The sequence below is a fragment of the Artibeus jamaicensis genome, unplaced genomic scaffold, assembly GCF_021234435.1.
Source record: "Artibeus jamaicensis isolate MK-2021 breed Jamaican fruit bat unplaced genomic scaffold, CSHL_Jam_final contig_687, whole genome shotgun sequence".
In the NCBI taxonomy this organism is placed as follows: domain Eukaryota; kingdom Metazoa; phylum Chordata; class Mammalia; order Chiroptera; family Phyllostomidae; genus Artibeus; species Artibeus jamaicensis.
This window is the reverse complement of record NW_026521925.1, coordinates 156,676-170,803: the sequence shown is the minus strand read 5'-3', so window position 1 is coordinate 170,803 and position 14,128 is coordinate 156,676. Positions and strand designations below refer to the sequence as shown.

Sequence of the window (14,128 nt, the reverse complement as noted above, 5' to 3'; positions counted from 1 at the left end):
AAAGAGATCCAAATAAACAAAATCAGAAATGAAAGAGGAGCGATTACAACTGATACCACAAATATACAAAGGATTGTAAGAAAGTACTGCAAACTATATGCAAAGAAATTTGAAAACATGGGTGAAATGGACAAATTTCTAGAAAAATACAATCTTCCAAAACTGAATGAAGAAGCAGAAAGGCTGAACAAACCAGTAACAGCTGATGAAATTGAAGGAGTAATTTAAAATCTCCTGGCACACAAAAAGCCTTGGACCAGATGGTTTCTGAGGAGAATTTTTCAAAAGATTTAAGAAAGGGCTAATCCCTATCCTTCAGACTATTCCAAAAAATCCAAGAAGAGGGAAGACTCCCAAATTCTTTTATGAAGCCAGTATCATCCTAATCCCAAAACCAGATAAAGACATAGCATAGAAAGAAAACTACAGGTCCAAGTTGCAGATGAACACAGATGCTAAAATCCTCAACAATATATTGGCAAACTGCATTCAGCAATATATTAAGATCATAAACCATGATCAAGTGGGATTCAACCCAGGGATGCAAGAATGTTACTATATTTGTAAATAACTGTAATATATCACATAAACAAAAGGAAAGACAAACATCACCTAATCATATCGATAGATGTAAAAAAACCTATTTGATAAGGTACAGCACCCATTTCCTATAAAACACTCAGCAAAGTGGGAATAGAGGGACCATCACTCAATATGATAATTCCGCAAACAAGAAATCTACAGCCAACATCATACTAAATGGGCAAAAATTAAAAGCTTTCCCAATAAGATCAGGAACAAGACAAGGATGTCTGCTTTCACCACTTTTATTCAATATGGTATTGAAGTCCTAACCACAGCGATCAAACAAGAAAGAGAAATAAAAGGTATCCAAATCAGAAAGCTGTCACTGTTTGTAGGTGATACGGTAGTATACATAGAAAACCCTACAGACTCCACCAAAAAAACTACTCAACTTTATAAGCAAATCTGGCAAAACAGCAGGGTTCAAGGTCAATATCAGAAACCAAAGCCATTTTTATATACCAACAATAAAAGATGAGAATCAGAAATCAGAAAAAACCCTATTAGCTATAGCAAAAAGAAAAATAAAGTACATAGAAGTAAACCTTATCAAGTATGTAAAAGACCTGTACTAAGGAAACCACCCGACACTCAAAAAAGAAATTAAGGAAGACCACAAAAAATGGAAGCATATATAGTATTCATAGATTGGAAGAATTAGCATCATGAAAATGACCATATTACCCAAAACAACTTAGAGATTCAAAGCAAACCCTATTGAAATACCAATCATATATTTCACAGATACAAAACAAACATTTCAAAAATTTATATATAACTGTAAATAACCCTGGATAGCTGTGGCAACTTTGAGAAAGAACAAAGTATGGGACATCAGAATACCTGCTATAAAACTATATTACAAGGCCACTGTAATCAAAACAGTATGGTAGAAGCATAAGAACAGATAAATAGACCAGTGGAACAGAATAGAGAGCCCAGAAATAAACCCAATTCTCTATGGTCAATTAATATTCAACAAAGGAGGCAGAAGCATAAAATGGAGAAAAATAGCATCTTCAAGAAATACTACAGGGAGATCTGGACATCTACATGCAAGAAAATAAAACTCAATCACAAACTTACACGATGCAAAACAATAAATTCAAGATGGATAAAAGACTTACATGTAAGTCATGACATCATAAAAGTCCTAGAGGAGAACATAAGCAAGAAAATCTTAGATATTTCAAACAGCAACATTTTCACCATTATGTCCCCTAGAACAAGGGACATAAATGAAATAAACAAATGGAACCTCATCAAAATAAAAAGCTTTTGCTCTGCTAAAGAAAATATCAGCAAAATGAAAAGGGAACCAAACGTATGGCAAACATATTTGCAAATGATACCTCAGAGAAGGGTTTGATATCCAAAATATATAAAGAATTCACACGACTCCACTCTAGGAAGACAAACAACTCAATTAAAAAATGGGCTAAAATCTTAAAAGACACTTCTCCAAGGAGGACATACAGAGGGCCCAGAAACATATGAAAAGATGTTCAACATCAGCAGCCGTCAGAGAGATGCAAATTAAAACCACAATGAGATACCACCTCACATCCAGTGAAATGGCCATCATAAATAAATCAACAAGAAACAAGTGTTGAAGAGGTTATAGAGAAAAGGGAACCCTACAACACAGTTGGTGGGAATGCAGACTGGTGCAGCCACTGTAGAAAAACACTATGGAATTTCCTCAGAACTAAAAATGGGACTACCTTTTGACCCAGCAATACGACTGCTGGGATTATAATTTAAGAATCCTGAAACACCAATTCAAAAGAACATATGCACCCCAATGTTCATAGCAGCATAATTTATAATATCCAAGTGTTGGAAGCATCCTAAGATCCCATCAGTAAATAAGTGGATAAAAAAACTGTGGCACATTTACAGAATGGAATGCTACCCAGCAGAAAGAAAGAAAAAGCTCTTACCCTTTCCATTAGCATGAATGGAATTGGAGAGAATTATGCTAAGTGAAGTAAGACAGGTGGTTAAAGACAAATACCGTATGATCTCACCTATAAATGGAATCTAATGAACAAAACAAACAAGCAAAAAAAATGCAACCAAAGATATTGAAATAAAGAACAAACTGACAGTAATCAGAGAGAAGGAGGAAAAGGGATAATAGGGGAAGGGCCATCAAGGAACATATATAAAGGACACACAGACAAAGCCAAAGGGGGTTAGTTCGAGGGTGAGTGGTGGGGATGGCGAATAGGGACATGAAAAAAAAAAAAAGAAAATATGTATCCATCATTTACTGTTAAAAAAGAAAATAATAATAAAATTATCTGATATGCCCACCAAAATTTAGTACTTATATAAATAAGAAATACAACAGAAAGTAACAAAAATGCATTACAGTATCATATGATGTTAGAAATTATTTAATATTTATAGTGATTTGTTTTTAGGTTTTATTAAAACACATTTCATTAAATTTCTTAATATTTATTATTATTTTAATTGGGTTTACAAATCCTAAATTCATGTTATCTGTTGCAATACAATGAAAGTTTAAAAATATTAATTTATAAATGAATGGTGTACCTACTGTTAGCTTCTTTTCAAATTAATATACTTTATTTATTATGCTATTACACTTGCCCTATTTTTTTCTCTCCTTTATTCCCTTCCATCCTGCACCTGCCTCACCAACGATCCCTCCCCTTAGTTCATGTCCACTGGTTGTACATATAAGTTCTTTGGCTTCTACATTTCCTATACTATTCTTAACCTTCCCCTGTCTATTTTCTATCTACCATTTATGCTTCCTGTTCCCTATACCTTTTCCCCCATTCTTCCCTCTCCCCCTTCCTGCTGATAACCATCAATGTGATCTCCATTTCTCTAATTCTGTTTTTGTTCTAGTTTGCTTACAAGTTTTGGGTTTTATTTTTTTAGGTTCAGTTAATAGCTGTGGGTTTGTTGTCATTTTACTGTACGTATTTTTGATCCTCTTCTTGTCTAAGATAAGTCCCTTTAACATTTCACATAATAAGGGCTTGGTGATGATGAACTCCTTTAACTTGACCTTATCTGGGAAGCACTTTATCTGCTTTTCCATTCTAAATAATAGCTTTGCTGGATAGAGAAATCTTGGATGTAGGTCCTTGCCTTTCCTGACTTGGAATACTTCTTTCCAGACCCTTCTTGCCTTCAAGGTTTCTTTTTGAGAAATCAGCTGATAGTCCTTTGTAGGTAACTGTCTCCTTTCCTCTTGCTGCTTCTAAGATTCTCTCCTTATTTTTAATCTTGGCTAATGTAATTATGATGTGCCTTGGCTTGTGCTTCCTTGGGTCCAACTTCTTTGGGACTCTGTGAGCTTCCTGGACTTCCTGGAAGTCTGGATTTCCAGGATTTCCTCTGCCAGGTTGGGGAAGTTCTCCTTTATTATTTTTTCAAATAAGTGTTCAATTTGTTGCTCTTTCTCTTCTCCTTCTGGGACCCCTGTGATTCGGATGTTGGAACATGTAATGTTGTCCTGGAGGTTCCTCAGCCTCTCCTCACTTTTCTGAATTCTTGTTTCTTCATTCCTTTTTATTTGAATGTCTCTTCCTTCTGCTCCACACCATTGATTTGACACCTGGTTTCCTTCCTGTCACTGTTGGTTCCCTGCACATTTTCCTTTATTTCCCTTTGCATAGCCTTCACTTTTTCCTCTATTTTGCGACCATACTCAACCAATTCTCTGAGCTTCCTGATTACCAGTGTTTCAAATGCTGCATGTGATAAGCTGGTTATCTTTTCATCACTTAGTTCTGTTTTTGAATCTTTGATCGGTTCTTTTGTTTGGGCCATATTTCTTTGCCTCTGTGTGCCTGTTACGTAGCAAGGGGAAGAGCCTTAGGTATTTGCTAAGGCCAGGCACCCCCCTTTGCTACTTTGTGGTGCTGTATGTGTGGTAGAGTGGTCAGAGAGGGAACAATGCTGCTTGTTCGGCTCTCACTGGCTTTCAGTCACTTCCCTTGCTACCCGCAAGTAACTTAGGCCCTTTGATGCTGGTTCCTGGGTGGCAGGTTTGTGTATGTTCTAGGACCCTGTGGGTCTCTCCAACAAACTCTCCTGTGAACCTGCAAGTTTCTCCGTTACCACAACGCCCACAGATATTTACAGCCAGAGGTTTTGAGGTTTTATTTCTCCACACTGGTAACCTGGGTTGCATGGTCTGTCTTGCTCCTCAGTTGTTCATCCTGGTTTATCTGCATGCAAATGTGGGACCACCTTGTCTGCCAGCCACTGCCTTGCCCACCTTTCCTGACCTTGTCACCAGCCTCCCACCTTGCTACATATTCTCTCTGCCTTATCTGCTCCTCTCTGTCCCTCCTACCAGTCTGAATGAATGCTTCTTTAACTCCCTGTTGTCAGACTTCCATACAGTTCAATTTTTAGCAGTTCTGGTTATTTTTGTTTTTAAATGTGTTGTTGTCCTTTTGGTTGTGTGAGGAGACAGAATATATTTTCACCTGTGCCTCCATCTTGTCCAGAAGTCCCCATTAGCTTCTTAATACAGAGAATTTGAAGACATTTGTGTCTCTTAATAAAAATGTCTGTGCTATAATATGAAAACACATGTTTCTGGAAATTATAAAATATTATTATAGAGAATATGAAATGTTAAAAAATTTGCCAATCTAAAAAATACTAAATGCTTACTTTTACTTCTTATAAAAGTAGGGTTTCTAATGGTTAAAAATTCTAAATATGAAAAAAGTTGACATGTATTTTCAATAAAAGATGGTATAAAATATGGAGATACACTTTCCTTAAGAAAAACAAAATTAATTTTGTCCTGGTTATTTCAGAACAGAAAAAGAAAAAAATAATTTTACCTTATATATTAAATGGCTAAAGTTAAAATATTATTATATAGGCTTTTTAAAAATTAAGTTTTGCCCTGGCTGGTGTAGCTCAGTGGATTGAGTGTGGATCTGCGAACCAGAGGATCGCGGTTCAATTCCCAGTCAGGGCACATGCCTGGGTTGCAGGCCAGGTCCCAGCAGGGGGCACACAAGAGGCAACCGTACATTGATATTTCTCTCACTCTCTCCTTCCATTACCCTCTAAAGATAAAAATAAATAAAATCTTTAAAAATTAAGTTTTACTATCAATATGTACTTTTGTAAAGCTACTATTTAAATTTTATTCCTGATAAAAAGAACATTTTCCTGTATTATTGGTAAGCTTTTAATGTGATTATAAAAAGAAAACAAAGATTTTATTGAATAATTTCCTGTGCTTTTTATCATCAAATCTTTAATTCTGAAAGTACACTAAGTCTTCTCCATATTAGAAAGCAAAAATTTTGCTTATGACTATTTAATTTTCTGTATTTGCCTGCAAAGTCTTTATCACCATGATTAAATAAATACCTTAAGTGTTCCACAATGACCAATGTTTTAAAACTTTTGATATGCTGAGAAATATTCCAAGATTCAAAATAAAGTCTTTTGTGACTTTGACATTGTAAAGAACGTTGAAATTTTTCAGAACTAACCCTGACATACCTCTTAAGTTTTTTTCCCCCTCTTTACAAAGGTATGAAATCAAACTAATTAGGCTTACTTAGCATATTAAATTACATGGAAAACACAGCCAAATAATAATGCCAACAAAACTTACAGTATTTCCCTGCCTCTTAAAGTTGTGATTCTAAACATTCCCCATAGAGACTAAGAGAAAAACAAAAATTTTAAGTGGACTTTTTAAAATACAAGCTGCTGACTTACAGCCAAGATGGATGCATAGGTAGGCACACTGTGCCTCCTCACACAACCAAAAGAAGGACAACAATTATGAAAACAAATAAACAACCAATACTGCCAGAAAATCAAACTGTATAGAAGTAAGCCAACTAAGGAGTTAAAAAAGAAACATTCATTTAGACTGGCAGGAGGGGTGGAGACAGGCAGCTATGGTGGAGAGAACTCACAGCAAGCAGCAGCTGGAGGACCAGGGAAGGAGAGGTAGAGTCTGGCAGAGTGGGTGGTCCCACATTTGTGTGCAGATAAACCAGGATGAACAACTGAGGAGCAAGACAGACCATGCAACCCAAGGTTCCATGTGGGAAAATAAAGCCTCAAAACCTCTAACTGAAAAAAAGCTGTGAAGGTTGAGGTGGCAGTGGGAGAATCTCCCAGCCTCACAAGAGAGTTTGTTGGAGAGCCCCACTGGGAAACCCACCTGGGAATCAGCACCAGAAGGGCCCAATTTGACTGTGGGTGGCAGTGGAAGTGACTGAAAGCCGGCTGACAGCTGAGCAAGTGGCATTGTTCCCTCTTGGACCCCTCCCCCACTGACAGCATCACAACACAGTGATATGGGTTGTCCCTCCCTGGTGAACACCTAAGGTTCTGCCCCTTACTATGAAAACAGATGTGACAAAACAAAAAAATGGTCCAAACGAAAGAAGAGATCAAAGTTCCAGAAAAAATACAACTACTGGGAACCATCCTCTCGCTTTTCAGGAGCTGTAACCCCCCCATGGCTAAGGCTGAAAAAAGGACCTGGGGACCATTAGCCACAAAGGAGACAAAGCTTATCCTCCCAGCAGGGGCACAGCCTCTGCCCCCTTTACTTCACCCTGCCTGGCCCCAGGGTGGATGACTGGTTAGCTAATGATGGGAAGATTCCTCAAGGGAAGGATAACTTAAGACAGGCACAGTCACAAAGGGGCCATCAGGGAAGGACTTAGGGACTACAGAAAAGGGGTGAGGTTCCATCATCCCTCAGCCTTGTCGTAGCCTGAGTCCTTATTCTATCTGTAAAAACTCTCCTAATCTCTTGGCTGCCTGCAACCCCCACCTGATTTAAGCCTAAAACAATGCTGGAAATGGGTGTGGCCCTGTGGTGGAAAGGGCAATTCCCGGGGGCAATCAGGCCTAAGAAAGAATGCATAAAATCCTGTGACAGCTGCTTTGCTAAGAATATTCTCAATTTAAATGATAAGGGTCCAAGTATAAAATGAGTTTGTTTCCCAAAGTTGTATGGCCCTTTGGCTATCTGACCCTGACTCAGAATAAGTCCTATAGTTCTTTGAATGTTAACCATTATTTAATCATTACTTCCTGACAATGAATGAGCTTTACACATATGCCGGGTATTCCTATGCAAATTAAACCCAATAAAAGCCCATTCAGGAACAGGCTCAAAGCCCTTCTTCTCTGAGAGATTGGCCACCTTTTTTCCCCAAGCAGATCATGTCTTGGTAGAATATTCTCATCTGTAATAGACAGGAGGGCTCTGTGGGCAGAGCCCCCGCCCCCAATTACAACTAAGCAAAGAAGAGAGAGCCAACCTATCAGATGCACAGTTCAAAACACTGGTAATCAGGAAGCTCAGAGAATTGGTTGAGTATGGTCGCAAAATAGAGGAAAAAGTGAAGGCTATGCAAAGGGAAATAAAGGAAAATGTGCAGGGAACCAACAGTGACAGGAAGGAAACCAGGTGTCAAATCAATGGTGTGGAGCAGAAGGAAGAGACATTCAAATAAAAAGGAATGAAGAAACAAGAATTCAGAAAAGTGAGGAGAGGCTGAGGAACCTCCAGGACAACATTACATGTTCCAACATCCGAATCACAGGGGTCCCAGAAGGAGAAGAGAAAGAGCAACAAATTGAACACTTATTTGAAAAAATAATAAAGGAGAACTTCCCCAACCTGGCAGAGGAAATCCTGGAAATCCAGACTTCCAGGAAGTCCAGGAAGCTCACAGAGTCCCAAAGAAGTTGGACCCAAGGAAGCACAAGCCAAGGCACATCATAATTACATTAGCCAAGATTAAAAATAAGGAGAGAATCTTAGAAGCAGCAAGAGGAAAGGAGACAGTTACCTACAAAGGACTATCAGCTGATTTCTCAAAAAGAAACCTTGAAGGCAAGAAGGGTCTGGAAAGAAGTATTCCAAGTCAGGAAAGGCAAGGACCTACATCCAAGATTTCTCTATCCAGCAAAGCTATTATTTAGAATGGAAAAGCAGATAAAGTGCTTCCCAGATAAGGTCAAGTTAAAGGAGTTCATCATCACCAAGCCCTTATTATGTGAAATGTTAAAGGGACTTATCTTAGACAAGAAGAGGATCAAAAATATGTACAGTAAAATGACAACAAACCCACAGCTATTAAAGACCACACCTAAAACAAAAACAAACTAAGCAAACAAGTAGAACAGGAACAGAATCAGAGAAATGGAGTTCACACAGAGGGTTATCAGCAGGGGAGGGGGAGAGAGAGGGTATAGGTACAGAGAGTAAACAGCATAAATGGTAGATAGAAAATAGACAGGGGGAGGTTAAGAATAGTATAGGAAATGTAGAAGCCAAAGAATTTATATGTATGACCCATGGACAGGAACTAAAGGCGGGGAATGTGGGTGGGAGGGGGTGTGGAGGGCAGAGGGGAATAAAGGGGGAAAATGGGATAACTGTAAAAGCATAATCAATAAAATATATTTTTAAAAATAAAAAAGTGAGCATAACTATAAATAGAATTTTAAAATATAGGACATGAAAAAACATTATTTAGAACTAGCATCATTATGTTATCTGCACCAACAGAAATAACTTCCTTTTATTGATGCAATTGTTCCCTCCCCTTTCTTATAGATAAATACCCAATGTTTTTGTCTCCTAACTGGAACAGTATTTAGGCTCCAGCCTGAATTAATGATTCTCAAAGTAGTTATTCTTATTGACCTCAATACTTTCTGCCTCTCACTTTATTTTAAAGTGAGGCCTTTTTGCCCTGGCTGGGTAGTTCATAAGAGTGTTGTCCCAATACCCTAAGGTTCTGGGTTTGATCCCACACAGGACACACATAAAAATCAACCAATGAAAGCATAAATAAGTGGAACAACAAATCAATTTGATTTCTTTCTCTCTTATCCTTTCTCTTTCTCTAAAATCAATAATAACAAAAAGCCTTTTTATTTTTAAGTTAACACTCCCCACTTCCTACCAAAGAGTAGAGTATGAAAATAAAGGAAATAAGAGTAACTTTACAGTGGAGAAACTTGATCACAAGACTTCAGCCAGGTGATCAGCAATGATATATCAACTCGATAGAACTTTTACTGTTGATTAGACGTGCCCAAATGACACTACCTGTTCCTTCAAGAAACCCATAATCCCAGTCCAACATGAGAAAGAGCAGACAACTCCTAATTGAGGGACATTCTACAAAACACCTGAGTTTACTCCTCAAAACTGACAAGTTAATCAAAAGCAAGGAGAGCCTGAGAAAGTGTCACAGCCAACTGGAGCCTAAGGAAATCTGATGAGTAAGTGAAATGTGGTCTTCTGAAACAGAATATCTGCATTGAGGGGAAATATCATGGGCAATTATCAAAGGACAAACGATATACCAGAAAATTGTTACTCATATAATAAACAACTATTAGTATCCCTAATATGAGTGTATAAAGAGCTAGCTAGACACTGGAAAAAAATAAACAAAAGCCAAAAACCTATGAGCAAAATAGACAAAAGGTAAGCACAGATAGTTCACTGAAACATTAATACAACTTCTAGGTACATGAAAAAATATTCAGCTTCACTCACAGGATATTGCAGATGCAAACTACATAAAACATCACTTTTTACCTATCAGTGGCCAAAAGTTGAACCACATAACGTATAAAGAATTGGTATGGAGAAATAAGCAGTATCATGTTGTGTAAAGGGAATACAAAATGATATTATAATCCTACCAAACTGATCAAGATTATCAACTGTATTCACCCTTTGATCTGGTGATCCTTCTGGTAATTTATCTGATAGAATAAATCTATCAGATTATTCAGGTTATTCATTAAAACATAGCTTTTAGTAGAAAAAGATTAACACCTAGAAGTTAATATCTAGTTAAATAAACTATGAAACATCCATAATTGATTTGCTATACAACTGTAACATAAAATGAAGATAAAATGAAGCAACAATCCATGTTCTATTACAGAGAGATCTCTGAGACTGGATAAAAAAGAAGTGGAAAAAAATAGCAAAAAACACACTTTGCTATTCAAAGTGTGGTTCCTTTAACAAGAGAATCAGCTTAATTTGGGAGTTTATTAGAAATAGAGAATTCAGGACCACACCCAGCTCTACTACATCAAAATCAGTATGTTAACAAAATGCCAGTGATGTACAGCTGCATCTAAACTTGAGAAGCATTTAAGGATAATACATTTCTGTTTAAGAGAGACGGCATACAAGAACATGCATACATATTTTGTATTAACTGAATAAAGAAATACCTGGAAGACAAACAAAAAAAACTATTAATAATGGATATCAATAGCAGGGCAGCCATAACACTCCAGTTTGTCTGGAAGTGTACCAATATATGCCAGTCGTGCCAGCACAATTGTCTGTAGAACCTCTTTCACTCTTAAGTGTCACTAAGCTGACACTTAGTGAAAAGTGTCTCAGTTTATCTGATAAATGTAACTGTACTTAGAGGGAGCATCAGGTATAGAGAGAAGGGAAATGTAAGGTTTTACTTATATCTTCTATATCACTTTTTAAACCATGTTAATATATTACCAATTCAAAACTTTTATTTAAAAAAAAGATAATATTGTTCACGAAAAATACATAGGCTGAGGAGAACAATGGGCCAAGCATAGATAAGCAATGGTCAAGTAATAACCCAGGGATAAAGCAATGTCTGGAACAAAAAGAAAAGACACTTCATGGGGTGTTAGAAAGAAATTCTATCAGAGTTACGAAAAGATAGCTATGAGGGCAGTACGATAAACAACAGAGGAGACTTTCAAAACAGACTATAGATAAAAAGTGTCAAATACTGCACAGGGGTCAAGAAAGACAAAAACAAAAACTGAATTTTACAATTTGGTGGCCTTTTCCAGAACTGATTCAAGTTAGCAGTGGTGAAGGACCAAGATTGCATTCATTGGGTTGAAATGTGAATGACAAATGCAGAAATGAAAGACAGAAATGTCTACTCCTCACATAGAAATACAAACATGCTGACATATACATTTATGGGGAGTTATCTTGGGAACATAAAGTCTCTCCATTCAACCAGATCTTCACTTTATTCCTGGATCAAGCAGAACTATGGAAGAGCTGTCAACTCAAATCTGAAAACTATATGCACTAAGTTCTACCTTAGCACTCTGCTGTTTCCACCAAGCAATGATTACAGGCAATATAATGCATTTATTTCAGTATTGTTATTAGAAAGATCAAAGAAATTCTACAATAACTTGGTTAACTGTAAAATTAAATATCTTACACCTAATTTTACCAACTGTCCCACTTTGTATTTCCTACTCTTCCTACATTTCCCTTAATGTAAAATTATGCCTGTTTCTACTTTTTCATTATAAAAATATTAATCTTTACAAAATTTTAGAAAACACATTAAAAAAAGTGGGAATTAATAAACAACAACAGAAAAAACTCACCAGGCATTTGTTCATTTTCTGTTCTTGGAGAAAGCAGTGCTGAGGGAAAAGGAAGAAGGCAGTCAGGAGAACTTGCCCTGCCTTGCAGTTCCTGCATTCACCTGCCTCCTTAGCTCCACACACAAGATACTTACATGTCCATGTGTAGCTCCAATATATGTTGAGCTTAGACATATTTTTCACTGAGTGAATGTAAACATTTGTTTCTTACTGACTTATTATCAATTTAGGTCTGTGACACAAAAATTAAAAACATAAAAAGATAAGTTTAACATAGAATAATCATCTAAAGTAGGAAGCACTATGGATTTGTTAAAAACTGATGTTGTAGAGGAAAAAACCCTCAAGCCATATTGTTTATCTATTTACCTGCTAACACCATTGATCCCTTGAGGTCAAATAATCCAAGAAACCTCTGAAAAAAGGGATGGGGATGTTTAAGACAAGGTAAATTTTTAAATGTTTGTTCTAACCTGCTTACAACTTTCAAAAGGATCTTTTAGTAAGACAGTAAATTTAACCTAACAGGGAGAAAAACGGACAGTAGCTAGGAATCTGCAGACCTAGCTTTCAATCTTAGTTCCACCACTTAATAAATTGCATGACCCCAGCATACTCATTTTTAAAAAATCTTTCAAATGAGTTCAAACCAGATAATCCAAAAAGGACCTGTCGGCACTACCATCCTGTGTGTGTATAAAGCCAGGAGATAGGAAACCTCAGTACTTCTCTAGATGCCATCAACAATCAATGGGACACTGGGGGCAGCTCACCTCTGGAAAGAATTAAGAGTAAATCAAGAATGAGTGGAGTACGAGGTATGTAGAGAAGAGTTATGACAGAATTTCCTTAATTTCATCCTTGACTATATAAGGTCACAAACTCTCCAAAGGGGTGACATTTATGCTGTAGCTTATGCACCCACCCCTCACCTCCATCTCACCTCTCTCTTCTGAAATTTGTCCCAGACTTTCCACATCACACAGCCGTCCATGGCTTCAGGATACTGTGTCATGATTATACATAACAACAAATGAAAACATAATAAATAATAGTTTTGAATGTGGAGAATGTTAGAGCTAAGAAAGGGCCTTGTGGGCTAGATAGTCCAGCCCTTTCCCTGTTCCATTTCCCCAATGATTTAACTGAAAAATGGAGGCCCTGAAAACTTGTTCAAGCTCCAGTCGCACGTATTATATACATAAAGAAATATAAAGCAGCTAACATAATATAAACTCTCAGCACAACAATACAGCAACTATTCCCGAATCCGGCATTTCACAAATAAAAAACCTACCGTGCATGCGTACTTCTCCCCCAGCACACACGTCACACACGCGCACTCCCCATCAGCAGCCACACGAGGACGCTGTCTGTTTCACATAGGGGCTAGACGCCCCCCAACCCTGAAGCTCGAGGGCTCTTGTTTCACGCCGACACTCACCTCTTTGGACAGGGAAGTCCCCACCTGACGTTCCTTCAGCTTAAGTGCTGCAGACGCCTGTAGTCTCGCTGGGGTTCGTAGGACTTCTCCCTATCAAGGGACACCGGCTTACCCTTGAACTGTGTGGGCCCCAGCGGCCCTCGCTTCCACCCTCCTTGCAGTGTGGACGTGGAGGCCTGGGATTATTTCCCCCAGAGGGCTGGAGGCCCGGAAGGGCTAGCCCGAGAGGAGGAGGCGGGGTTGCACATGCGCAGAGGGAGGACACGGCGGCGGGGGTGGGTGACGGCTTACACAGGCAAAGTGGTTCTCCTTCTTAAGCAGTAAGAGCATGCTAAATAGCGGTAATTAGCTAATAAGGTTTTTATGAATATTAAAAGTGTTTACACTGTGAAAGCATTTAGGACAGTGAGTGTCACCTAAAATGTTAACTACATTTTCCAGATTACTTTTCCCAATATATACACCACACCTGCTCCTTTAGAAACCAGCTGGTTTTCTGCCTTGTTTACTGAATTGAGAGATGGCTATCTGAGAGACGTACGCTGTCAGGATCCAGGATTCTCAAGAGAAACAAAAGGTGTGCATGAATTTCATGTCTGAATGTGAACAGTTGTCACTGTACTTTAGATAAAATTCTTAGCAGAAAATAAATTTATC

General features: G+C 37.8%; 1 protein-coding gene across 13 annotated transcripts in view; it reads right to left on the bottom strand.

Moving 5' to 3' along the window:
- The window catches only part of ZNF248 (zinc finger protein 248), a 69,767-nt gene extending 56,071 nt beyond the window's left edge, over window positions 1–13,696 (bottom strand). For 3 of the 13 annotated variants that reach the window (XM_053671419.1, XM_053671423.1, XM_037141769.2), the window contains exons 1-5: window positions 13,472–13,696; window positions 12,971–13,033; window positions 12,397–12,442; window positions 12,162–12,259; window positions 12,028–12,066 (exon numbers count right to left, since the gene is read on the bottom strand). In XM_053671419.1, the coding sequence (XP_053527394.1) occupies window positions 12,028–12,042 (15 nt within the window). In that variant the 5' untranslated portion in view covers window positions 12,043–12,066; window positions 12,162–12,259; window positions 12,397–12,442; window positions 12,971–13,033; window positions 13,472–13,696. The remainder of the gene's footprint in view (window positions 1–12,027; window positions 12,067–12,161; window positions 12,260–12,396; window positions 12,443–12,970; window positions 13,034–13,471) is intronic. The other 10 variants (XM_053671417.1, XM_053671418.1, XM_037141768.2 and 7 more) reach the window with 5 other exon arrangements.
- Between the last annotated feature and the right edge of the window lie 432 nt (window positions 13,697–14,128).